Below are 27,810 nucleotides of genomic sequence, written 5' to 3' on the forward strand. Positions count from 1 at the left end.
CACTATAATTCCATCTATAAGTAATGCAATGCCACAATGTATGACTTGGTTATGGGTTTCATACACGTGTAATAAAACATCTAAAAGCTAAAATCTTATCAGATGGGGGATGGGATCAAATCAAAATGATCAAATGGTGGTCCAATTTGTGTCAATTTGGGGTCCTTGACATGAAAAAGTTTGAGAACCACTGACTACAGTATATCAATATAAGGGTATGGAAGAGGGGTGGAGAGAGCAAGACAGAAATCACACCATTTGCGGTTTTTGACACGTGTTCATGTTCACAACAGAGAGAGAGAGAGAGAGAGAGAGAGGCAATGACCGAGCAGACAGCCCCAGGAGAACCTCATGGACATGACTCGGGGGCCCATAAAGGGTCTGTTGAGGATGGGGTGGGGGTGAGGGGCAAGTGGGCCAACAAGACGGAGTTCCTGCTGTCCATGGCTGGAGAAATCATCGGCCTGGGAAACGTTTGGCGCTTCCCCTATCTGTGCTACAAGAACGGAGGAGGTGAGAGAGTGTTTGGTGGAGTGTTTGCTTTTACAGTCTAGTCTGGAAGACATTACCACTGATCCATCACAACTGACTGATTACCTTTATAGATAAAGGCAGCTTTAGACTGATGGTGTGTGTGTGTGTGTGTGTGTGTGTGTGTGTGTGTGTGTGTGTGTGTGTGCGTGCGTGCGTGCGTGCGTGCGTGCGTGCGTGCGTGCACACAATGGTGTACACACATGCTTGCCTGGGTCCAGACCTCCGAATCCGCCCACTTGGCAGCTTGTTAGAAGATGGAAATGGAGTGAAATGAGTAGACAGTTGCAACACAGTCTCTTAGAAAATTGTATAATACTGTAACGAAGTGGGTATTCGTCCAAGGAACTGGAGACTTGAAGTTGGTACAGGCTCTTTATTCTTGTCTTCACAATACACGCTCCTAGCAGCTAGCTTCGCTGCTGGCTCTAAACCACCCGGTCAGCTCGCCCGCATGGCACTGACTGGCTTCCGCCCCGGCCGCTGGTCACATATATCCCCTTCCCCCTAGGAACACACCCACACATATCAGTTCCTAGCCAAGCACGGAAACACCCCAATACACGTAATTACCCGATACGTTACACATCCCCCACACAAATTTAATGTCGCTTCCACGCGACATGCACAACCCACACACATCCCCCTGTACCAAAACACACCCAACACAATATTTTTCCCATCACCACATCAAATTATAATTCCCCAACAAGTCTTTTCTTTTCAGCACCCCCGTCATAATGTCCAGTTTTCATTAGGTACTCCGTAATGTCTAGTTTTCCATTAGGTACCCCCATAATGTCTAGTTTCCCATTAGGCACTCCATAATGTCTAGTTTTTCATTATTTCCTTCTTTTTCACACATTTCAATTCAAACACAAGCCCCCCACATTTTCCTTAGCTTTTCTTTTAAACCCCATTTCCATCCCCCCTTTTCCCAGCTTCACCAATTCCCCTGAAGCACTCTTTTCGGTCCCCCCTTTTTGTTTGTTCCAGTAGCAAATGCACGAACGAGCACCGGATCGACATCCTCGTCCTCCGGTCTCCACTCGCGCCCGTCGACTCTCCAGCTGACCCTGGCGTCGTCCTCCCGGCCTCGCACTCGCTCGTTTTTCCGTCCCCCTCCTCCAGGGTTGAGGACAGCAGAGCGAACACCACCGGCGTCGATCTTCCCCTCGGCTCTCCGCAGTGCAACGTTAGGGGGTGTATAGCGGTTAGGCTGGGCCGGTTCCCCCGGCGGTAACCCCTCTCGCTCACTCGGAGACACGAGCGTCGCTCTCCCGACTGTAACAACACTGCAGACGATGTCGTTCTCTTCTCCCCGGCTGCTCACGCTCTTCCCAGCCTGCGTCTCACCTCCGGCCTCCACACTCTCAGTGCAGTCCCTGGCCAAGTGCTCCGGTGACTGGCAAATCCAGCAGAGTCTCACCTGTCTGCCGCCTGCACGTCTCTCTTCTCCCGCTGTCCCCCGATCTCCGACAGCCTTTGGACACTCTCTGGCTAGATGTCCAATCTCGCTACATGTCCAGCAGGCTCCCTGCTGTCCATGTCGTTGTCCCGCATACCCGGTCCGTCTCCCGGAACCGCATCGGCACCACCTCGCCACGTGGCCCGGCTCTCTGCAGGTCCAACACAGTCTCTTTCGTGGCTCTTCCGGCCGCTCTCCCCGCTGCATTACCTCCGCGCTCATCAAGTCCACCCGCTGCATGACTTCTCGCAGCGCCCGCATCACCTCCACTGCCCAGGCAGGAGTCTCTTGCACCAGCCGTCCGACCTCTCTCAACACACGGGCCTCCATGCCCGCCAGCATCGAGCTGATCCCCGCCGTCAGCTCTCCTTTCCTCCCGTTCCCCGATGGCCATTCTCCGGAGATACTTGATTCTCCGCGCACCATCGCACGTGGTTTTAGCAGCTAGCAGTTAGCAGTTAGCACCCCTGGTAGCTAACTTACTAGCGCCAGTTTCTAGAGCCAAAAAGCCGCACCACCCGTCTCTTTTGCCGTTCCTTCTCACCCTCTCCCCTCTCGGCCGAATCAGAGGCGTTACCGCTTTACTGTCTGGCACCAATGTAACGAAGTGGGTATTCGTCCAAGGAACTGGAGACTTGAAGTTGGTACAGGCTCTTTATTCTTGTCTTCACAATACACGCTCCTAGCAGCTAGCTTCGCTGCTGGCTCTAAACCACCCGGTCAGCTCGCCCACCCTGGCCTGACTGCTCCTAGCAGCTAGCTTCACAACGCTAGCTCTAGACACAACAACCGGTCTGCTCGCCCGCATGGCACTGACTGGCTTCCGCCCCGGCCGCTGGTCACATATATCCCCTTCCCCCTAGGAACACACCCACACATATCAGTTCCTAGCCAAGCACGGAAACACCCCAATACACGTAATTACCCGATACGTTACAATACCAACGATATGGACCAACGTTGCTATTTTACAATTTCGGCTCGAAAAATGTAAAATAGTAACGTTCTGAGTGGTTAGGGTGAGGATTAGAGTAGGGGGAGGGGTTAGAAACAGAAAATCTCCGTAAAACACGCCCAAACCACGCCCACCGCTGTAGACGCATACGTTCCCATTTTACAATTTCTTAGCCGACATCGTAAAATACCAACGTATGTCCACAAACGTTGCTAGTGTGATATCAGGCTATACTGCATGTTCTCTGTGTGTTTAACAAAGCGAGGGAAAACAGACCGACAGAGATCATGGGAGGTCATGAGAATTAAGAAAGGGGAGACAAAGGCCTCGTTCAGACTGCAGGCAAATCCAATTTGTTTCTCAAATCAGGTCTTTAAGACTGTCTGCACTGCCAAAAATGGGTTGGCAGTTTGCACAAGGCCACTGTCAATGCTGTGGGTGGAGCTTATTTCAGGGTTTATGTCAGAGATTAGGGAACAACACAAGTCATACAGGCATCCCTCAAAAACAAGGCTACTGTACCAGGGTTGCTATTGGCTGCAGATTCCTTTATAATCATCTCAATGGCTCTCTGTATACAAAGATTTCCATTCAAAGTCGTCCATTCTTGTTGCTGGAGTCAGGAAACATTTCATAATATCCCATCAATTCCCCATTGATATTGCATAAGCTTAATGCAATAAATCTTATCTATAAGTTTATGTCCCAAAAATAATAGATTCTTTAAAACCATTACTCAGCTTTTAATCAGTGGTTCTTCAAGTGGGGAATAGGGAATAGTTTAATTTAACCATCATTTAATTCAATGGAAATTAACGCAATTATGTTATGACTGTTCTAATCATAGGTTTGACTTCTATCATCTTAGTCTAGGGAATCTGTGAGAAAAAATTACCCAACCTTAAACAAATTGCAACAGAAATTATTTGTGTTGTATTCAGCTCTTGAAACCTTCCAATTTAACATACTGAAAATCCCAGAAAATCCCAGAAGTGGAACATTCTCAAAATTGGCATTGTCTCCACAAAGGAGGTGATGTTTTCGGTGCTGTTTGTCTGACCGTTTGTCTGTTAGCAGGAGGATTACGGCAAAACTACTGGGCCGATTTTCATGAAACTTGGTGGAAGGGTGTAGCGTGGGCCAAGGAAGAACCCATTACATTTTGGAGCGGATCTGATCCGGGTCGGCTCAATGGAGGGGGCGGGGCTAGGGAAAAGAGTCTGTTGCTAGGGATAGGAAGGTCGTAGAGAGTCTGGATTCGAGAGGTGGGTAGGGGGCATGGACAGGTGTATCGGGGGGGAGTGTATGTGGGAGGGGGTGTGGTCAGGAAAAAGGTGGGGCTAGGGAAAAGCTCTACCAAACATACTGTAACATAACAAAACAAAACATAAAAAATGTAAGTGTGGCTAATATGTTCTAATAGTTAGTGGAAAAGGGTGAGTTTTCATGCACATCTTGTTCCCTCAGACAGCCATCGCAAACCATAACTTCATAGTCATGTCATTCATGAGTCTCGCATTGGAGGCAATTTGATTTCGGCAAGGCACAGCGCAAGTTGTAGCTCAAACATGCAGACGAGTGGACAGGTAGGCTAAGTCTCCATATCCGAAGGTTATGGGTAAGTTGACCGCCATTTATTGTCTGTTACCAATGACAGTCATTGTCTGTTACCATTCAAAGTAGGCTAGCTTATTAAGCACTTACTAGTTAGCTATAATAGGTAGCCTATAGCTTAATAATAGCTTATTAAGATACTTGTACTATCTGTTATTCATTTTCTTTGTGCAAATAAACAATAAACAAACATAAATACGTAAACAATAAACACTTACTCTGGAGATGATGTAGCCTACCACTTGTGCTCTTCTCCCTACTTATACTCCAACCACTTATAAAGCCTCAGCCAGGCGGTAATGCAACATAAAGGATGCCAACTGCCATAAAACACTACAGAAGGATTTATTACATCACTGATGACATCACAATTGCTCGAGTGACATCACTGATGACATCACAATTGCTCAAGTGACATCACTGATGACATCACAATTGCTCGAGTGACATCACTGATGACATCACAATTGCTCAAGTGACATCACTGATGACATCACAATTGCTCAAGTGACATCACTGATGACATCACAATTGCTCAAGTGACATCACTGATGACATCACTGATACATGACAATCATGACATCACAATCGTGGCACACACACCGCCTGCCCACTTATTGGACCATAACATCAGAACCATTGATGGCCACAACACATTCCATGTTATGGGCATTATAGCTGGAGTTACACCAGAGAGCCAAACCAGTACCTCTGATAGCTGTGACATAGCAGCAGTTGGACACATCAATATCCAAAATCAGAGACCCCCTGGCCTTTCATCCATGTCCTATGGGAGGATTGAGAATGCCACAGGTGTGTGATTCTCATGAACATGGTACAACTCATAGCAAAACTCAAAGATATCAAGTAGGATCTAATTTCACCATTCAAATTGAAATTATAATCCACTAGGCATCTTGCACCCTACGCGAGTTCGCCTGCCTTGCAGCTCGCTGAGCTAGCCCTGCAGCTCGCATAAGCAGCTGCTTCGCATTGGAGGCAATTTGATTTTTGGCAAGGCACAGCACAAGTTGTAGCTCAAACATGCAGACGCGTGGACAGGTAGGCTAAGTATTCTCCATATCCGAAGGTTATGGATAAGTTGACCGCCATTTATCGTCTGTTACCAATGACAGTCTTTGTGTGTTACCATTCAAAGTAGGCTAGCTTAATAAGCACTTACTAGTTAGCTAATAGCTTACTAATAGGTATAGCTTAATAATAGCTAATTAAGATACTTTCTAAGGTACTATCTGTTGTTATTAATTTTCTTTGTGCAAATAAACAATAAACAAACATAAATAAACAATTATAGCTGCTGCACAGCAATGGGTCGTGGCCGGGCAAGTCTCAAGGCTTTGAGCTAGAGTCCCCAAGTGAAGGCTGAAGTCTTTTAGCTATACTCCAAGTCAAGTCTCACGTCTTTGGTCACAAGTCCAAGTCAAGTCTCAAGTCTCTTATGGATGAGCGTTCTATCATCTGCTTCTGCTGCATGCCATCCAGTCTGCTTAGAACATTGCATAGCTAAAACTAAGGGATTCAAAGCAGGTTCAGGTTTCTTTGCAGCATGTAGCTTTTTCATCATCTGATTCCGTTTTTTGTTGCGAGGCATCTCACAACAATACAAGTAGGAATCAGTATATTCACAAACAAAAGTAGTAGTTACTTGCCTGTTGCCTCACTGTTATAGCGTGGATGAGGTACTGGTGGAGTTGATGTTAGATGGAGAGGGAGGCTGAGCGATTAATAGCCACCTGGGGAGTTTGTATCGCTTCGGTCCTATGCTGCAGGTCTGTGAGGTCACACAACTGATATACCAGCAGGAGCTGCTTTTTCGTCTTATGGACAGACTGGATGCTTGCTGGTGGTGTTTTATGGGACTGGATGCTTGCGTGTGCACTGCTTCCACTTATATAGGGTGAGCCAGGAAGGATTTATGACATCACTGATGACATCACAATTGCTCGAGTGACATCACTGATGGCATCACAATTGCTCGAGATGATGTCATCAGTGGGACGGACAGACAAACAGACAAACAAACAGAGCCCTAGCTCCCTTAGATAGATAGATGTGCTCATTTTTGATGTATTTCCAGACACTTTTAGAGACACTGTGAGGGAATAAATTCAACAAACTTTTTTTTTCAATGGCAAGCACTTCAATATGCTCAAGGGTAATGGGTATCACCCAAAATGTGTATGATTAACAAATACGAAGTTGTAGCTAACATTGTGAGAAATGACATGTTGTATTACGACTACATACTTACATGAGAAAATAAAAATCTGTTCTACTTAGAGACTCAACAACCATTTCTGTGGATTCCTTGCCCCCAAAAATGTGGAAATAGACACCAAATTTGTAATTCTAGGTCTAGTTGGAGTCAAGATATGGCCAACATTTTAATAATGGCAGCCATTTTGAAAAAATGTAATTTTAACATATTTCCACTAATGGGATTTTCTGGGATTTTTAATATAGTGTTTCGGGCATCAATATAAACATAAAAATGTGAAAATAAATTCTGTTGCAATTAGTTTAAGGTCAAACCTTATTTTCCCTAGACTATCTCCCCGCGAACAGTGTAGACAGTTTAATCTTCTCAAAACTCTTCCCATATGTGAGTCTGTGGGAGTAACTGTTATCAAATGGCTATTGTGTTTTTATTGGGGGGGGGGGGGGTCATGACAGTAAAAATGTTTGAGAAATTCCTGGTGTGAGACTTCTTTGTGGGTGTCTGTGTCTGCATTCGCAGGTGTCTTCTTCATCCCTTACTTTGTGTTCCTCTTCTTCTGTGGTATCCCTGTATTCTTCCTGGAGACGGCACTGGGCCAGTACACCAGTCAGGGAGGGGTCACCGCCTGGAGGAAGATATGTCCCATGTTCGAGGGTAAAAACAAGGCTTGGGTAGATTCTTGTAGCATGACACAAGCCAGATTTGAAATGTATACATAAAAGAAGAAGAAAAAAAAATACTCTGGTGCACTCTGAAGGCATCCGACATACAGTAGTTAGCCGTTTAGTCTTACAGTATATTGTCATGGTTTCCATTCAGATTCTCAAACATGAAATAATCACAGTAGCCTTGTCAGTTGTTTTAGATTAGTGCAGATATGTAACCTGAAGGGGTTATAAGAGGTAGTTTTTACATTTTCTGCAATTTCACTTTGGTAAAACATTTTTCTATTGCCAAAATCGTTTTTCCACCTCTGTAAAAGTTCAGGAGCAGTCAACCTGCAACATTATCAGCCTGGGAATCTGCAGGCTTTTCCCCTTAGCCTAGAGTCTCAATTTGATTGAAAACAGGCAACATTCTTCTGGACACACAATTAAATTATAGTCTCTGTGCCAACCATGTGTTTGTAAATATGTTGCAAACATGAATTTTAGATTAGTTACTTTAAACAAAGTGGAGTGGTAGGGACTCCAATGTTAGTGGCTGAATGTTCATATAAACGTCAAACATTTCAGATGTTTTACCAAAGAAAACTTTTAAATGAAACGAAAACATGTCGATCTCAGTGTTGCACTGGAGTGTAAACCACTGTGTGAAAACTGACTGTGTCCCGCAGGTGTGGGGATTGCGTCCCAAGTGATCGTGATCTATCTGAACATCTACTACATAGTGATATTGGCCTGGGCCATCTTCTACCTGTTCAACTCCTTCAAGTCCCCTCTCCCCTGGTCCACATGTGACAACTGGTGGAACACTGGTGAGGAGCGGGACAGTGTGGGAAGATCTAACACAGATCAGAATGCTTGTTAAAATACATGGATGCACGCGCCTGTGTGTATTATTAATCACAAACTCTTAACACCAAATCTTGCTCTGCTTGTTTTGCTTCCTCTGCATTTGGATACAGATGAAAGCGGCTGCTACTTAACCTGACACTGCCAGATGGGGGCGGTATTGTTTTCACAAACCGCACTTCCGTGTGCAAATCTTGTGAACACAATACTGCCCCCGTCTGGCAGCGTCAGGTAAGCTGCTACTCCCTTTATGACTGAACCTACAGAGAAGGATTGTATCGACTTAAATTCCCCTGCCTGTCGCGTCTTGTTAAATGTGGACAAATCATCCATTGCCCATGTATCTCTCTTTCCTCAATCTCTCAGATATGTGCCACAGCCGCCTTAGCTATTTCGCCAACCCCCATATGTTTAACCTTGGGTCCAACTGGTCATTCCTAAACAACAGCACTATGCCGACTACTGCTGACTACTCTTACGAATACACTGACATGTAAGTTGCACGGCGATTCCTTTTTATCCTGCTGTAGGGTTAGGGTTTTGATCCAGCTGCAAAAATGTTATTCCAGATAGGATTTATGATTGTGTTCCACATACTGATCCGCTCTGGTCCAATTAAGTGACTGCTAAATTTGTGTGGTTGTGTGTATTTATATGTGATACATTGAAACAATGATACAAATTAAAGGATGAGTTGATGTAGCAGGTTTGGAACACACCCATACATAAATCATACAGTATAACACCCATATATCCCAGGAGGGAGAGACACACCTCTCTCATCTGTTTTTGATGACTACAGCTGCAGGGAGAAAAGTACACCCACTAAATGTAAATGACACATCAGGTCTGGCTCTTATACTGGTTGAAAGTACTTTTTATATTGGGGGCAATTTCACTGCTTTACAGTTCATCAACTTGTCGTTTTCTTGATACTACTGGAATGATCTGCTTTAGACATTGAAGATGATTTTTTTTTTTTTCTTTTTTACAAAATTCCAGAATCAATTGAAACTGCACTGGAAAGAAATTGAGGTGTCACAGGCTCACAGCATTTTCTTCACTTGTTTAAAATAAATGAATAAATATTGACAATATGAAACCAATGACACTTTTTGCATTTCTGTGACACTATCTGAAATGTCTTGATGTGGTAAACCCACCACATTACTTATAATTATGGAGGTCTGATCCTCAATATTGCTTTGCTTCCTTCAGCTGACTGTGATTTGTGTCCTTCTGTCTTTTTCTTTTTATGTATATCTCCAGCAATGAAACCATGGGAATCAAGTCACCTGAACTGGAATTCTGGCTGTGAGAAACACACACACACACACACACACACACACACACACACACACACACACACACACACACACACACACACACACACACACACACACACACACACACACACACACACACACACACACACACACACACACACACACACACGTAACGTAACACTGACTAACCAAACATGCAACAGACAACGCAACAAACTCTCTCATTGTCTTTCTCACTCCCACACACACACAACCCTAAACCTACCCAGCCGCTCAACGGGCAACGCAACAATCTCTCTCATTGTCTCTCTCACACATGCACACATGCACACATACACACGCGCGCACGCGCGCGCACACACACGCACGCACGCACGCACGCACACACACACACACACACACACACACACACACACACACAGCTTGCTATAGGATGAGGCAGCTTGGCGGTATTATCATTACACACCCCAGTGTGTCTGTCTTTGGGGCAGCATTCCTCAGCGATAGCACTTAATGCTTCCCAGATACCAAGAAGAGGCCATCTTTATTCTCAGGCTGCTGACTGAGGCAGATGAAAGGTGAAGCAGTGCCACCAAAACAAAGCACACAGCAGGAGAATGAGCCAGTTACATAGACTGACCAATTACAGCAGCCCATTCAAATTCCAACTTCAGGAGTGATTAGTGAAATGAATTTGTAATGTCAGACATTTCACTTTGCCCTGATGAAGGTCGTGTAGACCGAAAGCTTGGTACTCAGTAAAGATACTAGCATGGATCGTAAGTGCAGAAGCTTTCTTTAGTTTTAATACTGCTCTTGGGTCTTGGCACCTTACTTAGCATTTTGCAGTCGTGAGTGCAGTGATCCTCCTAAAGTAATGTCAGACATTTGGAAACACACGTCTCCTGCCTGGTCTCCACGTGATGAATTCCGGATTTGGTACGAGGCAGTGATATTGGGAAATCATCTGACATCTACAGTACTCTTCACTGCCTCCCCACAATGAGAAAAACGTGTGTTGTTTATTCTGCAGTTTTAAAGTCCAAGCTGCTCAAAGTAAACTCACATGGGATTCAAACAGCTGTATTTATGGCGCAGATGTCTGCTGCCTCTCTCAAAGTATTTAACCCGGTCTTCACATGGAGACAATGAAGCCAAAGATGTATTTGAACTTCTCATACTGTTTTGTCAGCACACATTTGGATTTATTTATTTGCAGTGGGAGAAAGCCTTTGAAAGTATCGTACAAGAGTGTGGTTGTGTGCATTTACATGCGTACATCCATCATTCAGTATGTTTATTTATTTGGGGGCGGCTTTAGCTCAGGAGGTAGAGCGGGTCGGCCAATGACGCAAGGGTTGGCGGTTCGATCCCCGCTCCCTCCCAGCTGCTGTCGTTGTGTCCTTGGGCAAGACACTTAACCCTCCTTGCTCCCGTTGGTGTGTAGGCACCCTGCGTGGTAGCCTGCCGCCATTGGTGTATGAATGGGTGAATGTAGACTACCTACTGATTGTAAAGCGCTTTGGATAAAAGCGCTATATAAATGCAGACCATTTACCATTTACCATTTATTGTAGTGTGTGTGATCTGTTCCCCTCAGTAACCGTGTGTTGAGGGTCCCAGACGACATGGTGCTGGGTAAGGTACACTGGGACCTGGCTCTGTGTCTGCTGGCAGCCTGGGTGATCTGCTACTTCTGCATCTGGAAGGGAGTCAAGTCTACAGGCAAGGTGAGTAGCGACCTAGCTTACAGTCAGTACGGTATTCCACTGAATGTACTAAATAGAAGAGACATCTTCCTGATACGAGCCGCAGCCTCTTTTGCACAATCTACACCTTTATTTTGTCAAAGCTTCTTGAAACTAGCCTGCTTCTCCATCTACATCTCCTCCTTTGTGATTGGTATAGATTTAAAGTCCCCATGAAGTGAAATCCCATGACTTTTACTCCGTGTAGTCTAGTTCAGCGGTTCTTAACCTTTTGTAAATTAAGGCCCACTTCTGATAGTTAAAACATTTCCGAGGACCACCTTCCCAGATAAGTGAGAGAGAGACAAAAAAGTAATTGAAATTATGCATTTTAATTGGGATTTTAATCCTGAGCACATTTAGATATACAAATAAATAAATAACTAGCTTTAATCATGATTTTTTATTTTATTTCTATTAATCTATTTGGCAATATCACTGCCTCAGCAGCCCACTACATGGTGCTCTGGGGCCCACCAGTGGGCCATGACCCAGTGGTTGAGAATAGCTGGTCTAGTTAATTGTAGTGCATACATGTATACTCGGGTTAAAGTGGGATTGACAGGTGGGGGAACCTATAGGCTGCCAAGTTTTGACTTCAGCTTGGATTGAGATTTGTTATAATATTTGTTTCAATTGTTTGATACATAATTGGTGGAGGGGGTCTCGGGCTCCTCCCCCAGACTTTTGTTATTTGTGTTTGTTGTACTTTAAAACAAATGTCCTGCACTACCTAACCTCTTGGATTAAGTAAATGTCCTGCACCACCTAACCTCTTGGATTAAGTAAATGTCCTGCACCACCTAACCTCTTGGACTAAGTCAAGAATCAGCAATCTTGTATAATGTTAACTGCCGAGTCGATATAAAAGAAAGAAAGTCCGCACACTGTAGCTCCCTTTAGCTCATTCAATTAAATATCCCAACATGTGATGTTTCGAGCTACTACTCTTCTTCTGAAGGAGAGGAGTATGTGAGGTTTCGAGCTACTGCTCTGCTCTTCTGGGAAGGGGGGGTGGAGCAGTAGCTCAAAACCTCACGTTGGGGGTTTAATTAAATGAGCTGAAGTCCAGCACCTGCCTTGAAGGTTTGTGGATGTGTGTGACTATTTCACAGTATTTAACTGTTGAGCCGGAGAAATGACCGTCAACCAACTGTGTTGGTTGGTAGGTGACATCAGGTCTAGGTCACGGGCCACAGCCAAACTCAAAGCCCCTCCTATATGGGAAGCCACCACGTTCTGCGCTTCGTAACACAGACAGAGCGCACGGGGTGAATTTCATGAATGGAAGTGTCAAAGGAGGAGATGCCTTCCCCTGCAAACCCGATTTTATTGCATTCACACTCTACCCAGGGATGTAGGAAGGGGGGGGACACAGGGGACATGTCCCCCCCACTTTTTAAGAAGGCAGTATTGGACCCCTGCACTTTTTGAAGTCCAAAAACGGCGGGGGGGGGGGGGGGGGGGGTGATCAGAGCCTGAGATGTGTATGGCACCAACATTGATTTTTGATGCATTTTTATTTTTTTGTGCAGATTTAACAAAAATCCCCATTATAAAGCATATACAGCATATAAAGCAATGGGACGAGTGTGTTTTTGTTGTTGTAAAAAACAAACAAAAGTGTATACATCAAATCCAGGAGGTAAAGATACCATTTCATGGGGGCTTTAATAAAGAAAATCAATAAGATATGATAGCACCTCATCAGTGCACTTCATGAGTAGCATTCCTAATATTTTGCACATTCAGTGTGTATCACTACAGGCACATGGAGGGCAGCAGCATATATTGTACGCTATTCTCCCAGACATGTACGCAACCAAATGAAAACGAACTAAACGAAACATGGACAGACAAAGCCTATCTTTTTATTGTCACAAATCACCACACCGCATGCACACACGTGTCAGTGGTGGCACACACACACACACACACACACACACACACACACACACACACGCACGCACGCACACACACACGCCGGGGACCATCTTCAGTTCTTTGTTGTTGCTGGTCAGATGACGATCTTCTGCATGTTTTTAGTGGGGTTCCATACCGATGTTGTATGGAGGAACCCCCCAGGGGAGCAAGGGGAGAACATGCAAACTCCACACAGAAAGGCCCTTTTGACGTGATAGCCCATCTGGGCAGTGGACACTGAGGACATGGGGGGGACACACCATCAGCGCCCACAGCGTCACAGGTGGGAATCGAAGCCAGGACCTTCTGCGCCACCATACCCCCCATGCTCCAACCATGCTCTAAGTATGCATGTGTGTGTGTGTGTGTGTGTGTGTGTGTGTGTGTGTGTGTGTGTGTGTGTTCGTAGGTGGTGTACTTCACAGCTACATTTCCATACCTGATGCTATTCATCCTGTTTATCCGTGGGGTGACCCTCCCAGGGGCGGCAGAGGGCCTGAAGTATTACCTCATGCCCAACTTCAGCAAGATCGCCGACCCCCAGGTAGGGATGTAACAATAACCGATAAAATTCCGCACGATAACCGTACCATTTCAAATTTTCATTATCATTAAAACCGTGGTACCGTGATTACCGTGGTACCATGATTACGGTGCTTTGAAAAACATGGTAAATACTGTCCATCATCAACCAAAGTTGGCAACCGTCTCCCAGATGCAAACGTGCAGCCTTGGAGAAATGATTTCAGTGAGTGTATCAATCCTTTTTATGTCTGAGTTTTCAATATAAAACGTAAAATGATTTCAGTGAATTTTGATTATTTTTATTGATTATCATTACTTTTTGAACATTTTCAGCCATTTTTTACGAATACCGTGATAATACGATAACCGTGATAATTTTGGTCACGATAATTGTGAAGGGAAATTTTCATACCGTTACATCTCTACCCCCAGGTAAGACCTGTGGCAGTCTACTAATTTCACAACAAAGTGTACTTTAGTCAGAAAGTACAATCACAACGCACAGCACACCCACCCGTTTTGCCGCTGTCCCAAACTCCTGGATGAAGTTGTACAAGTCAGTATGCAGGTCCAAAGTAAACACATGCAGAAAGAGTTCATGTTTTGTCATTTGAAATGCAGTCCACAGTTTTGGCCTCAACTCCAGCGCCATATCACGCTTTCTCCCATGGCAATTGTGTGTCTCTGTTCTGACAGGTTGAATACAGTCCTGTTCTTCTCCTCCACCCCCCCCCCACCCCCTTTTCTCTGCCTTCACTCTACATCTCCAGTCCCAAGATGGAAGTGAGGTCTTAACAAGAAAAACAAACCAAGAACCTTTTCACTAAGACGTTTGTCAAAGAAAGCTTCCCCCCTTGAGTATACACTAACATCAACACACAGTAATAAAAAACAGCTCTCTCTGTGGGGGATTTTTGGGTGTTATTTTATTGCCCTTACAAAAATTCTGTAACTTTTGCTTGGCAGCTGAAACTGAATTCAGCACTTTACCGTCGCAAATGAGATGATAATCCAACAAGAAGTTATCGAATTTAAGCCCATAAAAAGCAAAGCAGCGGCCTCCATCAGCCAACACACCATAAGCACAGTATATTAAAATTCATACAGCAGACGTGATTTGTCGACTTATTCACTTAGCACAATGATGCAATTTCCAGACTGAATAGGCTGCTGAAAAAGCCAATTCTGGATGTGTTGCCAGGCAATGGCACAATGACAGCATCTGTTGCAGCTAGTAACAACTGCTTAACAAAAGAGACTTTCTCCAGCTAAATGGATAGTCTCCCCCCCCCCTCTCACTCTCTCTCTCTCCCTCTCTGACTTCACAGCTTCTAGGGTCAAATGTCATCACTGAAAGGTTAAGCCTCATAACTCCTCTTGTGGGGTCACTTCCTCTTCCTGTTTACAAGACTTAAATCGTTTAATGTGTGTGTGTGTGTGTGTGTGTGTGTGTGTGTGTGTGTGTGTGTGTGTGTGTGTGTGTGTGTGTGTGTGTGTGTGTGTGTGTGCCCATCCATTTGCATGGGTGTCATAATATAGTATGCAGATGTATCTCTATACTGTATTTGTAGATCCACACATTTTCAATCTCCACACCGACAAAGCACAATGGCCTTGTGTTTCTACCCAAGAAGAATCACAACTTATCTGGGTCGATGTTGCACACTCAGAGAAGCCCCTTGACATTCATGTTGAGTTATTTCTCTCTCTCTCTCTCTCTCTCTCTCTCTGTCTCTCTCTCTCTGTCTCTCTCTCTCTCTCTCTCTCTCTCTCTCTCTCTCTCTCTCTCTCTCTGTCTGTCTGTCTGTGTCTCTCTCTCTCTCTCTCTCTCTCTCTCTCTGTCTGTCTGTCTGTCTGTCTGTCTCTCTCTCTCTCTCTCTCTCAGTCTTCATCTATTTAACTGGATTCCCTTGTGACTATCTCATTTCAACCAGCTCCTTCACAGAGGTTGTGCTGGGGGTTTCACCTCCTTACTGGCCTAAATAGAATACTTACACAAAGCCAATCTTTTGAAGAGCAAGGAACATGCGTGTGCTTACTCAATCATCTGAATTGTCTCATGTCTGGCCGTTACAGGGGCGTCTGGGTACTTCTGGCTTAGTCAGACGTTCCTACAGACACAATTGGCCATGTCTGTGGGTGGGAAGCCTATCGGGTATGTATGAGTCCTGGCCATAGCTGCACTAGTGCCTCCTCTGGTCAGTCGGGGCAGCTATTCGGGGGGGGGGGGGGGGGGGGGGGGACTGACGGGGAATAGCGTGATCCTCCCATGCGCTATGTCCTGCCCTCGCCATCAGGTGGGGGGGAAAAAGCAGCTGGCGACTGTACATGTATCGGAGGAAGTATGTGTGCTATTCTACAGCTCTCCACAGATCTGCAGAAGGGGTGGAGCAACGACCGAGATAGCAGGGGGAATTGGCCGAGTACAATTGGAAGAAAAATGAGGAAAAACCTGATTAAAAAAACCAACATCTGGCTAGTTAGGAGGTGGCTTTCCGGCTGCCCCAAACTGAACTGTATAGAAAGATTTGTATCTTCGGACAAAGAACTAGTCATACAGCTCCAGTTACATACTCATGGGCGTTAAAATATCACAGCTGAAATGTTGTGCCAGAAACACATCTATGGGAATCTCATTTGCAGTGCAGCTATGGAGGCAGGTGACAGCAGTTAGGAGTCAGAGCGCAAGGTTATGCAAGGCCAGATGCTGGTGAAATCTGGTTCACATGCGTTCTTCAGCTGCAAAGGAAATCCTAATTGGGTTCTGGTCTGGATCTGGAGTCTGTTTTATGTAGGACTTTGTGTGCTTTTGTCCATGTGTCAATGTGCGTGGGTGAGCTTGTATGCAGTACAGCAGAGATGGCTTGGGACCAGTTTCATCAAAATAAAACGCCTGTAAGGATATAACAGTTTCCTCTTTGTTCCGTGTTAGATGTGATGTGAGGGCCTTTTGCTGTAGAGTGAGGCCCCCAGGCTGTAAATAACTGGGGCCCAACATGTGACTGGATTAGGGGGATAGTATTTTGGCTTGGAGCCTACAGTAGCATATTTTATCTCACTCACAACTCTGTGGTGCTTAATGTTTACCAGATGCTGTCATGACAAGGGCATTTCCACAAACCCACCCACCTACATGCACGCACGCACGCACACACACACACACACACACACACACACACACACACACACACACACACACACACACACACACACACACACACACACACACACACACACACACATATAATGATGCATGCAGTATAACACACAGATACAAAAAATAAACGGGAAGATAAACACAAATAAATGCAAATATGCATGTGTTTTCACACACGCATGCATGCAAACACACACTGAAATTGGATCATTATTGATGTTGGTATAAAGCAAAGCTGTTTGTTATTGTAGAGTTGTAGTTAATCGTATTGACCTGAGTAAAGGCTAGGCTCTGTATTTCCCTGTAAGGGAAGGAGTTGATGGGAACCATATGCTCTTGGTTGTTTCAACACTACGAAATGTCAAAGTTCTAAATGCCTCATACTGTATGTATTCTGTCTGCCTGTCTGTCTGCGTCTCTCTCTCTCTCTCTCTCTCTCTCTCTCTCTCTCTCTCTCTCTCTCTCTCTCTCTCTCTCTCTCTCTCTCTCTCTCTCTCAGAGCGAGCAGGACACACCAACAAGTAGCTATTGATGGTGACTGTATTGAAGTTGTAAATGAATAAATAAATATCTAGGGACAATAATTGATAAAAATGATAAAAAAAAACGGTCATGGGTTTTAAACACGTCATTTACCGGAAAGGATTACAAAGAGTATATTTCATGCAGAAGCTTCAACAGTTTAGAGACAGACAATGGTTCTCTTTTATCCTTCATTTGTGGAGAGTATTCTCACATTTTGCTTTATTGCTTGGTATTGTTTACTGTCTGTAGCTAACAAGAACAAACTCGACAAGATTGTGAATATGTCTAGTAGCAAGATTGTGGGTCAACAACAGCAACACAGTATGACACTGCTCTGTGAGTCCCGGGTGATGGGGCAATCCTCAGTGGTGTATCACACCCTCTCTATGGTGAATATGAGCTGCTACCATCAGGGCGGAGGTACAGGTAACATGGACCTCCCGTGCCCAGAGAGCATTTATACCTGCCCGTATAGCTCTGTTAAACAAATCCTGATGATTTTTGCTGGACTCAATTGTTGAGGTGGGGCACTTTGTTGTTAAATGCCTGTCTTTAATTGTAATGTATTTTCTGTTGTGGTTGAATTTTGTCTAACAGTTGCCACAGACAAAGAGAATTTCCTAAACTAACTCACTCACTCTCTCTCTCCCCCCCGCCTCTCTCTCTCCAGGTATGGTGTGATGCAGGAACCCAGGTGTTCTTCTCCTATGCCGTGTGTCAGGGAGTACTAACAGCTCTGGGGAGTTACAACAAATACAACAACAACTGCTACAAGTCAGTGTCCTTGTGCGCGCACGCACGCGCACACACACACACACACACACACACACACACACACACACACACACAGTCTTCTCTGCTCTCTATCATTACTGTATTATCACTATTATACAGCGATGTGTTCTTTGACAGTCCATGGCAGTCATGGTTGTTGTTGTTGTTGTTGTTGTTGTTGTGGTTGTTGTGTTGTAGGGATTGTTTGGCGCTCTGCTGTCTGAACAGTGCCACCAGTATCTTCGCTGGTTTCACTGTGTTCTCTGTGCTGGGATTCATGGCTCATGAACTGGGTGTAGACGTAAACGAGGTTGCACAGTCTGGTGAGCCGACAACATCACTCTCTATCTTTCAGCGCCTGTGTGCATCTTCTATTTGTCTCTTTTGCATGCTGTACATTTTGGCACTGAAGTATCTCAAATTAATTGCTGTGTTTATTTGGGATGCATTGTGGCCTCAAAGTGGACAACATACAATTACAATAGCCTCTAATGTCCACAAGATGGCATCTTATGTTCAGATGTACTTTTACAATCATGGTGTGGCCAGTGTTGATGCTTAGGTTAGACAGTAGGGATAATAGAGACAATAGGGACCTTCTACACTTTTGATTCCTTCCGACAAACGGAGATTTTGGGCACAGACTGTGTTATACTGTACAAGTGAATCAAATTCTAGTATATCAGTGTCAAATGATTGTGAATCCCTACACGTGAAGACTGCAGCACAGTAGCATAAATTGGTGTATATGCCTGATGTGTTATGCTCTAATCCACACATGGGCAAAATGCGGCCCCAGGGCCGGACCCGGCCCCTGGACCATCTCAATCCGGCCCCCAACGTCCTCAAAGAAAAACAAAACAACCCCCCAAAAAGTAAATAAAAGACAGCATTATGTTAATAAATCTCATCTGCTAAAGCCATTGGATTTGTATCACTATATCAGGAGAGTAACAGGAGAAATTACCAATCACAGTGGGAGAGAGGGTTAAAAATAGGGAGACCCCCACGAAAATCAGGAGTGTTGGCAGGTATGATGTCCAATGTGTGGCCCTTCGGTTACTTTATGTAAGTCAGTATGGCCTTCTGGAGAAAAAAAATTGCCCATCCCTGCTATCTATCTTTTTTTGGGGTGTTGGTGTTGGTCTATGTGGGACAATAAACAGCTATTCTATTCTATTCTATTCTATTCTATTCTATTCTATTCTATTCTATTCTATTCTATTCTATTCATGTATTTCTACATACAGGTCCTGGTCTGGCCTTCATAGCCTATCCTAAGGCTCTGTCATTGCTGCCTGGCTCTTCTTTCTGGGCTGTGCTCTTCTTTTTCATGATTCTCCTCCTGGGCCTGGACAGTCAGGTGAAGTTGTGTGTGTGTGTGTGTGTGTGTGTGTGTGTGTGTGTGTGTGTGTGTGTGTGTGTGTGTGTGTGTGTGTGTGTGTGTGTGTGTGTGTGTGTGTGTGTGTGTGTGTGTGTGTGTGTGTATGTGTGTGTGTGTGTGTGTGTGTGTGTGTGTGTGTGTGTGTGTGTGTGTGTGTTTGTGTGTGTGTGTGTGTGTGTGTGTGGTGTGTGTGTGTGTGTGTGTGTGTGTGTGTGTGTGTGTGTGTGTGTGTGTGTGTGTGTGTGTGTGTGTGTGTGTGTGTGTGTGTGTGTGTGTGTGAGAGTGAGTGAGTGACAGTCAGCTGAATCTGTGTTATATTCATGTGTGTATCAGCTTCAGTATGTTCTCTTACAGTACTTTACAGCAGGGATACTCAACTTGCTTTGCCCGGGGACCACTTTCGTGAAATGATAGAAGGCCAGGGGCCAGTTAATAAACAATCAATATACATTTTTCTGTAGCGGATTGTAGGTTTTTGGGGTGTCAGTCGAACTTTAGTCTGACAATGTTGCACACCGGATAGTTAGTTAGGTTAAGTACATAAGTGCCTGGGTAGCGAGCAGACGGCGGTATTTGACAATTTAGCGGCTAAATCATAGATTATTGAAAGATATTCCATATTCCAGGCTGAAATGCTATAACAGAAGTGGAGTATTGGCCAGAATGACATGAACATTTGGACACTTATTCAGCCTTGCATGTTGTGTTCAGGTGCACTGTAAAAAAAAAAAAAATATATATATATATATATATATTTTTTTGCAATTCCATCGCGGGCCACACAGGGGGCACCCGCGGGCCGCATGTGGCCCACGGGCCGCCAGTTGAGTATCACTGCTTTACAGCATGTGAACTGCAAATGCATGGCATGCTGCTAATCTATTTGTTTCCCCCTTCCGCCCTGCAGTTTGTGTGTGTGGAGAGCCTGGCCACAGCCATCACAGACATGTTCCCACGCTACCTGAGGAGGCGGGGCGGGAGAGAGCTACTGGTCCTTGTCATCGCCGTCGTGGTCTGCTTCCTGCTGGGGCTGCCTCTCATCACTGAGGTAAACAGCTGGAAGCGTAAAGGGAGTTTGGAGGGAAAAGTCATACTCAATAACCAGCCTGTAGAACAAGTCACACGTTCGTATATGAGGGATTAGTGATGGTTAAAGGAGAATTTCGGTTTTTTACACCACAGTCCTCATTTCCAGCTTAAAATATAATGTTTTACTCACCCAAATACCTTTGGTTTCATTCGGATGCCCACAGAAGATCTGTCGCACCGAGTACACTCCTCAAACAGGCTATAACGGGAGCATACGGGGCAAGCTCCATGCGCTCTGTAAATAACACTTTTTCTGTCACGCCGCGGTCCATATCCTCATTATATGATACATAAATACACGTGAGGCTGTTTGTACGCCTCCGGGCTGTAATAATATATTCAAATATTTAAAGAATATTTGAATATGAAAATGTATATATATGTATATATATATATACATATATATACATTTTCATATTCAAATATATATAATATATAATATAACCCTATATATTATATAGGGTTGCCTGTTTATATAACCTATCCACTGCTACTGCACCTGTTTATTTGCATTGTTGTATATTTGTTTTAATGGTGTGCGTTTTGTTGTGGTATGTGTAATGTATGTACTTGTATTGTAATTGGGAGAAGCCACATTTCCACTGAGGTGAACAATAAAGTCAATAGCCAATCCTGTCAGTGCCCCTGACCAAGGTACTGGCAATCAAACTGATTGGCGCTGCACTGCAGCTGCCCACTGCTTCTAGTTCTAGGAAGGTTATACATGTAGAGGATGGGTTCAAATGAAGACGATGAATTTCCTCACGGGGACAATAAAGGATAACTCAACTTAACTTAACATGACTTAACTCTTATCCAATCCAAAGCACAGAGGGGAGTAAAGATGAGATCATCACAATAGCCACACTTTTGTTCATATTAAAGAAATGGGGATGGCGAACAGTCAAAGTGTCCGTAATTAAATGATACAAAAAATTAAGGGGTTTTATTTCATGATTTAAATGGCAAAAATGGGACTGCCATCCCCTCTCACTCCTGCTTGCCAAGAGTCACAGGCAATTGCAAACTACTACTGTAAGGAGCAAAGGGATGTAGAGGGTAAACCTCTTCCTGTCCGCCATGAATGTTTTTCTACCTCTCTCTTCCTCTTGTTCATGTTTCAGGGAGGGATAGTCCTCTTTCATCTGATCGATATCTATGGTCCCAGTGGAACCAGCCTGTTGTTCATAGCCTGTTTGGAGTGTGTCGTCGTGGCCTGGGTGTATGGTAGGTTACCACTGCTGCACTATGCAGTACATGCCGCTTTTTATTGTATGCACCGCATGCAGAAGCTGTACTGTTTCTCCACCCCATATGCAAGCCTAGGAATGGAGCGTGCATAGCGCGCGAGATGCCTAGTTTTTTAAATTGACACAATGTAACATGTGTACCCCGTGGCACAATTCAAACAGGATCAAAAAAGTACCATCTGTCTCCATTCACTGCCGTTGTATTTTTTCTGACGCTGGTACAGGGAGAAAGGCAGGAAGTAACGTTCACTTTGGCTCTCTATAGGTTGTCTCCTCTCCTGTCACCACCAAGTTGCCCTTCATTATCAGAGATATTACAGACCAAAATGTATTTTGGTGGCGACTAGTGTTCTGCTCTTTCTCTTCATTCTGGAGATAATCTCTCAGTGTCTGCAGCATATTCATTGGAAGTGCTCTCACCACAGTGACCATGCATATGCTCAGTTTCTGTGATGGGCTCTGACTCTTAAGGGTTGCATTTCATTTCCAGAAGTGCTTCTTGCTCTTCAGAAAGAGTTCAGCCACGCACTCTGCCTATGTTCTGCCCCTACCACACACTCTGCCTATGTTCCTTTAGAGTTCAGCCATGCACTCTGCCTATGTTCCTTTAGAGTTCAGCCACACACTCTGCCTATGTTCCTTTAGAGTTCAGCCATGCACTCTGCCTATGTTCCTTTAGAGTTCAGCCACACACTCTGCCTATGTTCCTTTAGAGTTCAGCCATGCACTCTGCCTATGTTCCTTTAGAGTTCAGCCACACACTCTGCCTATGTTCCTTTAGAGTTCAGCCACACACTCTGCCTATGTTCCTTTAGAGTTCAGCCATGCACTCTGCCTATGTTCTTTTAGAGTTCAGCCATGCACTCTGCCTATGTTCCTTTAGAGTTCAGCCATGCACTCTGCCTATGTTCCTTTAGAGTTCAGCCATGCACTCTGCCTATGTTCCTTTAGAGTTCAGCCACACACTCTGCCTATATTCCTTTAGAGTTCAGCCATGCACTCTGCCTATGTTCCTTTAGAGTTCAGCCATGCACTCTGCCTATGTTCCTTTAGAGTTCAGCCACGCACTCTGCCTATGTTCTGCCCCTACCACACACTCTGCCTATGTTCCTTTAGAGTTCAGCCATGCACTCTGCCTATGTTCCTTTAGAGTTCAGCCATGCACTCTGCCTATGTTCCTTTAGAGTTCAGCCATGCACTCTGCCTATATTCCTTTATAGTTCAGCCATGCACTCTGCCTATATTCCTTTAGAGTTCAGCCATGCACTCTGCCTATATTCCTTTATAGTTCAGCCATGCACTCTGCCTATATTCCTTTATAGTTCAGCCATGCACTCTGCCTATATTCCTTTATAGTTCAGCCATGCACTCTGCCTATATTCCTTTAGAGTTCAGCCATGCACTCTGCCTATGTTCCTTTACAGTTCAGCCATGCACTCTGCCTATGTTCCTTTATAGTTCAGCCATGCACTCTGCCTATGTTCCTTTATAGTTCAGCCATGCACTCTGCCTATGTTCCTTTAGAGTTCAGCCATGCCTCCTCTTCCCAAAAAGAGTTGTTTGGCCATTTGTTCTGTCTCTCTGTCTCTCCAGAGTGAGTCTGTGGATCCTACTGTATCCATTGCTATGTTACAATTTCGGCTCCGAAATTGTAAAATGGTAACGTACGTTTCTACAGGGGTGGGCGTGGTTTGGGCGTGGTTTACGGAGATTTTCTGTTTCTAACCCCTCCCCCTCCCCTAACCCTAACCCTAAGATCTCAGAACGTTACCATTTTACAATTTTCTAGCCGAAATTGTAACATAGCAACGTTGGTCCAAAACGTTGCTATTTTACCATTTTCTGTGAGACTGTGTTGATCTGGAGATACTTCTATAGCCAAATGTAAACGATGCCCACTTCTTCCCTCTCTCCTCCTGGATGTAGTTAGTCCCTGGACTAATAGAGCTCAACAGTCATGTGATGTTCCGTGATGTCTCCTGGTCTGGAAGAGAATTCCCCATTCATTTTCACCATAGACATTAAAAAAAAACATTATATAATGAGAAGGCTGGAACCAAGCCAACCAGCGGCATACTGAATCATGAGTGACCATAAAACATTTCATGAAACATAAACATGAAACATAAAACATTTAATTTAATCAAAAATATGATTTTCCCCTGCTTTTTATTTTTTGTTTTTGCTCCAAGTGAAATGTTTTATGGTCACTCACGATTCAGTACGCCGCTGGCTGGCTTGGTTCCAGCCTTAAAACTTGTTATATAAGGATTTTTCTAAATGTCTATGGAGAAAATGAATGGGGAACTCTCTTCCGGACCAGGAGACGTCACGGAACATCTGTTGAGCTCTATTTGCGTCTCAGGAGCTGTCTCTGCTGTGTGGTTTGGAAACTCATTCTGCCACACTGCATTGTATCATCTGTTGATTCCAACACAGGATCAATGAGACTCTCTCTGCACCGAGGCGTTCTGGCATAGCTTTTCAAATGTGTCCACACAGTAGCCCTATTAATAAAGGCTTTTGAAGGCTTTGGATACTTTGTTGGAATCAACAGACGATTATTTCAACAACACTAGATAGGCCTACTGCATGTGACAAAGCTTGGGGCCCCATGTGTTTGAGAGCGTTGCCTATAAAAATAGGACAATTGTGTTCTCTTTGCTTGACGAACAACTTGTGGGCATGACATTGCAGGTGCCGACCGTTTCTATGACAACATTGAGGACATGATAGGGTACAAGCCATTCCCTGTGCTGAAGTACTGCTGGCTATTCGTGACTCCGCTCATCTGCGGGGTGAGCTGCTGCTGCACACACCTGGGTCACATGCTTCTTTCTTCACTCATCTTCCCCCTGTCCCTCTTTCACCAAACTATTTCTCTCTGTCTTCATTTCTATTTTTCTCTCATCCTCTCATTTGTATTCATCATGTTCCACCTTATATTAGTTGATAGTTGTATATCATATCAGTTAAATGGAGACTTTTGCCACCCCTCACCAACCCTTCTTTATGTTTGCCCCCGGCCTTTTAACTTTGCTGAGTGTTGCAGATATTCCATTCTGCCACGTCGGTAATTGTATGCTTGAGAGCTAGGATATGGGAGAGGAATGGAGCCGACTTTACCTGAAAACATTCTGTTCTGTTTCAAGACACACTTCAGTGCAGCCATGATTCATACAAGAGCCAAAAATAGACGTAGTAATTTAAAATTAGAATCAGCAAGTCAGTGAATTGCCTCTGCCAGTGAAGTTGGAGGGAGGTTGTGATTTTACCCATCTGTTTGGAAAGATACCTCAGAAAGTAAGGATTTGAATGAAGGTAGACAGATAGCTCAGATAGCCCAGTTGATTTTGGCAATGATCTGGGATCTCAACTTTTGGCAATGACCTGGGATCTCCACTATTTTATTTGTTATTTCTTTGCCATAACTACAGTATTAAGGCTAATTTATACTCCATTTTCATACGAAAATAAATGTGTCCATTTCAAACGGTGTAATCGTCACTGCTCACATACTTCCACGTGTCTTTCACGTTGATATCATGTTAAGCAATACATCCACCAGTGGGCAGTAGAGAGTCAAATGTATGAGTGTGTGTGGTTCTGCTCCATTTGTATCCGTAAGCTTTCAGAGGACGGACAGAAAACGCACGAAATGAACGCAGAGTATGGACAGAAGGCTCTGTCCATCTCCGTCTCCGTCTTTAACATAGAGTATAATTGGGCCTTTATGCTGCATTCAAGTGCTGGTAGGAATATCTGACACCCGGGACTTCTAAAAACCATCACATTCACATGTTAATTTCTCAGAAAATTCCAAACGATAAATAAACACAAACCTTTTGAGAATTGTTCAGAGTTGGTGAATGTTAGCAATTTAAGTGACTTTTACTAGTTAGTTACCAATGGGTGCTTCACCTCTCTATGCAAGTGTGCCTTGACCTTGAGAAGAAGTTGATTTTATTCAGGTAAAGTTAGCTCCATTCCTCTCCTCTACACCTTATCTTAGTGCTACTTGGTAATTTGAAGATTTTTTTAAATTCTTTTGTTGGTATTGGTTATTAAATGACTTGTTTTCTGACACACAAGCTCACCAGTACTCTGTGCTTTACAACATAGGTCCTGACTTGACCTTTCCTTCCCCCTAGCTGACACTGCTGTACGACTTGAGCAGTGCACGCTCTATAGCTGTGTATAACTTCCACCCCGGGTCCTGGGCTTCCGCCTTGGCCGCTCTACTCATCCTAACCCCGCTGATCTGCGTCCCAGCATACATTCTGATCTCACTGTGTCGGGTGGGTGAACTTCAATACAGATGATATGTGTTGGCCTGCAAAAACCCTTCACATGGTGAAAATGTGACATTTTCATTTTTTGACATTTCCATAAATTAGAAACTCTCCTATATGTAACTTTTTGAATTGTTGAGATACAGTAGCTCTCTCAGATCATGAGTAGTAGTAAGTCATGAGTAGTCTTTTAATGTGTCTAAAAGTAAAAAAAATAATTAAAAAAAAATGAGAAAAATGGCTTTAAACATTCCACAATATTTCATTTTCTACAATGGCATTCCACCAAAACCAGGAAAAAAAATCCCTTTTGTTGTATGAAAACTAGTGGACCCGTGGGAGTTAGACGCTCCCTGGGAGGTAGACCCCCTGGTCTGAAACACAATGGTCTCCATGCCTCCTTTGTTTGGCCACAGCCATGCTGTTGTACGTGCGATCGGGCTGAAACTTTCAGGAAGTGTAAACAACATCCGTGCGGGTGACCTGACGGAGCCAGATTTTTAATTGCCGTAATTACCTAATGATGTGTGATGTCACTCGAGCAATGATGACATCATCTGGCGATATCATCACTGATGATGACAGCACTCCCTGATGTCATCATCAGTGATTTATGATGAATTGAGACCACTCTAAATCTCTCAATACCTGTAAAACTCGTTTTCATTGCCAACAATGTGTAGTAGCAGTGACATGTGAAGGGTTTTTCCCCAGACCACCTCACATAGAAATCAAGCAATGGTCATTTCTTCTTTCTTGTCTGTGTCTGTGTCTGCGTGTGCGTGTGTGTGTGTGTGTGTGTGTGTGTGTGTGTGTGTGAGTGTGTGTTTCATAACACTATCTTTAATTGTACTGTGCCCAATTCTCTCAGAATCCCAACCAGATGACTACACCATCCAGTGATCTGCGCCAGGCTCGGCCACACAAGCCAGTGCTCACCCTGTGCAGTCACGTCATCTTCAGGGCACAGGAGAAGCCACCCAGGCCGGCCGGCGAGAGGCACGAAAAGCTGATGATGGATGGAGGAGAGGCAAGCGGAGTTTGACTTGTGCTGATAACACACGCAGACCTCCAACCAATCACAGTACTGAGACGGGCATTTTTGCAAGACCGCCATCGATGTATCCCAATCTGTGGCAAGCCAACAATGTTTTACTCATATGTAAAGTGTTAGAAATGTTTACACCTGTTCATGAATATTCAGGGAGATTATGTTTCTTTTTTAAATCTTTGTTAGTACATTAGTCTTTTTACCTTCCTTCTATTTGTTTTATACCATGACTGGCTACCGAGGAGCTGAGGAGTGTTACAACTTACAGGTACCTCATACAGTATATAAAACTCAATAATCCTACTACATTAACAAAGTTCTGCAACTGGCACATTTCAGTTATTACAGTATGTTTACCTGTGATTCTGAATTCTGATTGTATTAGATTTCCCATGTTCCAAATTGATCATGGAGACGCTTCTGTTACATACGGTAAATTTAATCTCATTGAATGCAAAATTTGAATGGGATAGTGGCGATGGATT

At 44.2% G+C, this 27,810-nt stretch overlaps 1 protein-coding gene across 1 annotated transcript; it reads left to right on the top strand.

Annotated features, from left to right (window-relative positions):
- Positions 1-320: 320 nt before the first annotated feature.
- Positions 321-27,810, top strand: LOC310799564 (sodium- and chloride-dependent GABA transporter 2-like; the record flags this gene model as incomplete). Its single annotated transcript, XM_083662156.1, has 15 exons — positions 321-513; positions 7,327-7,461; positions 8,144-8,284; positions 8,688-8,814; positions 9,591-9,635; positions 11,208-11,337; positions 13,688-13,822; positions 18,156-18,259; positions 18,458-18,582; positions 19,510-19,622; positions 20,551-20,691; positions 21,857-21,959; positions 24,680-24,780; positions 26,134-26,280; positions 27,146-27,810. 15 exons carry the CDS (start codon positions 321-323, stop codon positions 27,317-27,319), a joined length of 1,914 nt encoding a protein of 637 aa, XP_083518282.1. The 3' UTR covers positions 27,320-27,810.

Source organism: Poromitra crassiceps (genome assembly GCF_964638095.1).
Source record: "Poromitra crassiceps genome assembly, chromosome: 2".
Taxonomy (NCBI): domain Eukaryota; kingdom Metazoa; phylum Chordata; class Actinopteri; order Beryciformes; family Melamphaidae; genus Poromitra; species Poromitra crassiceps.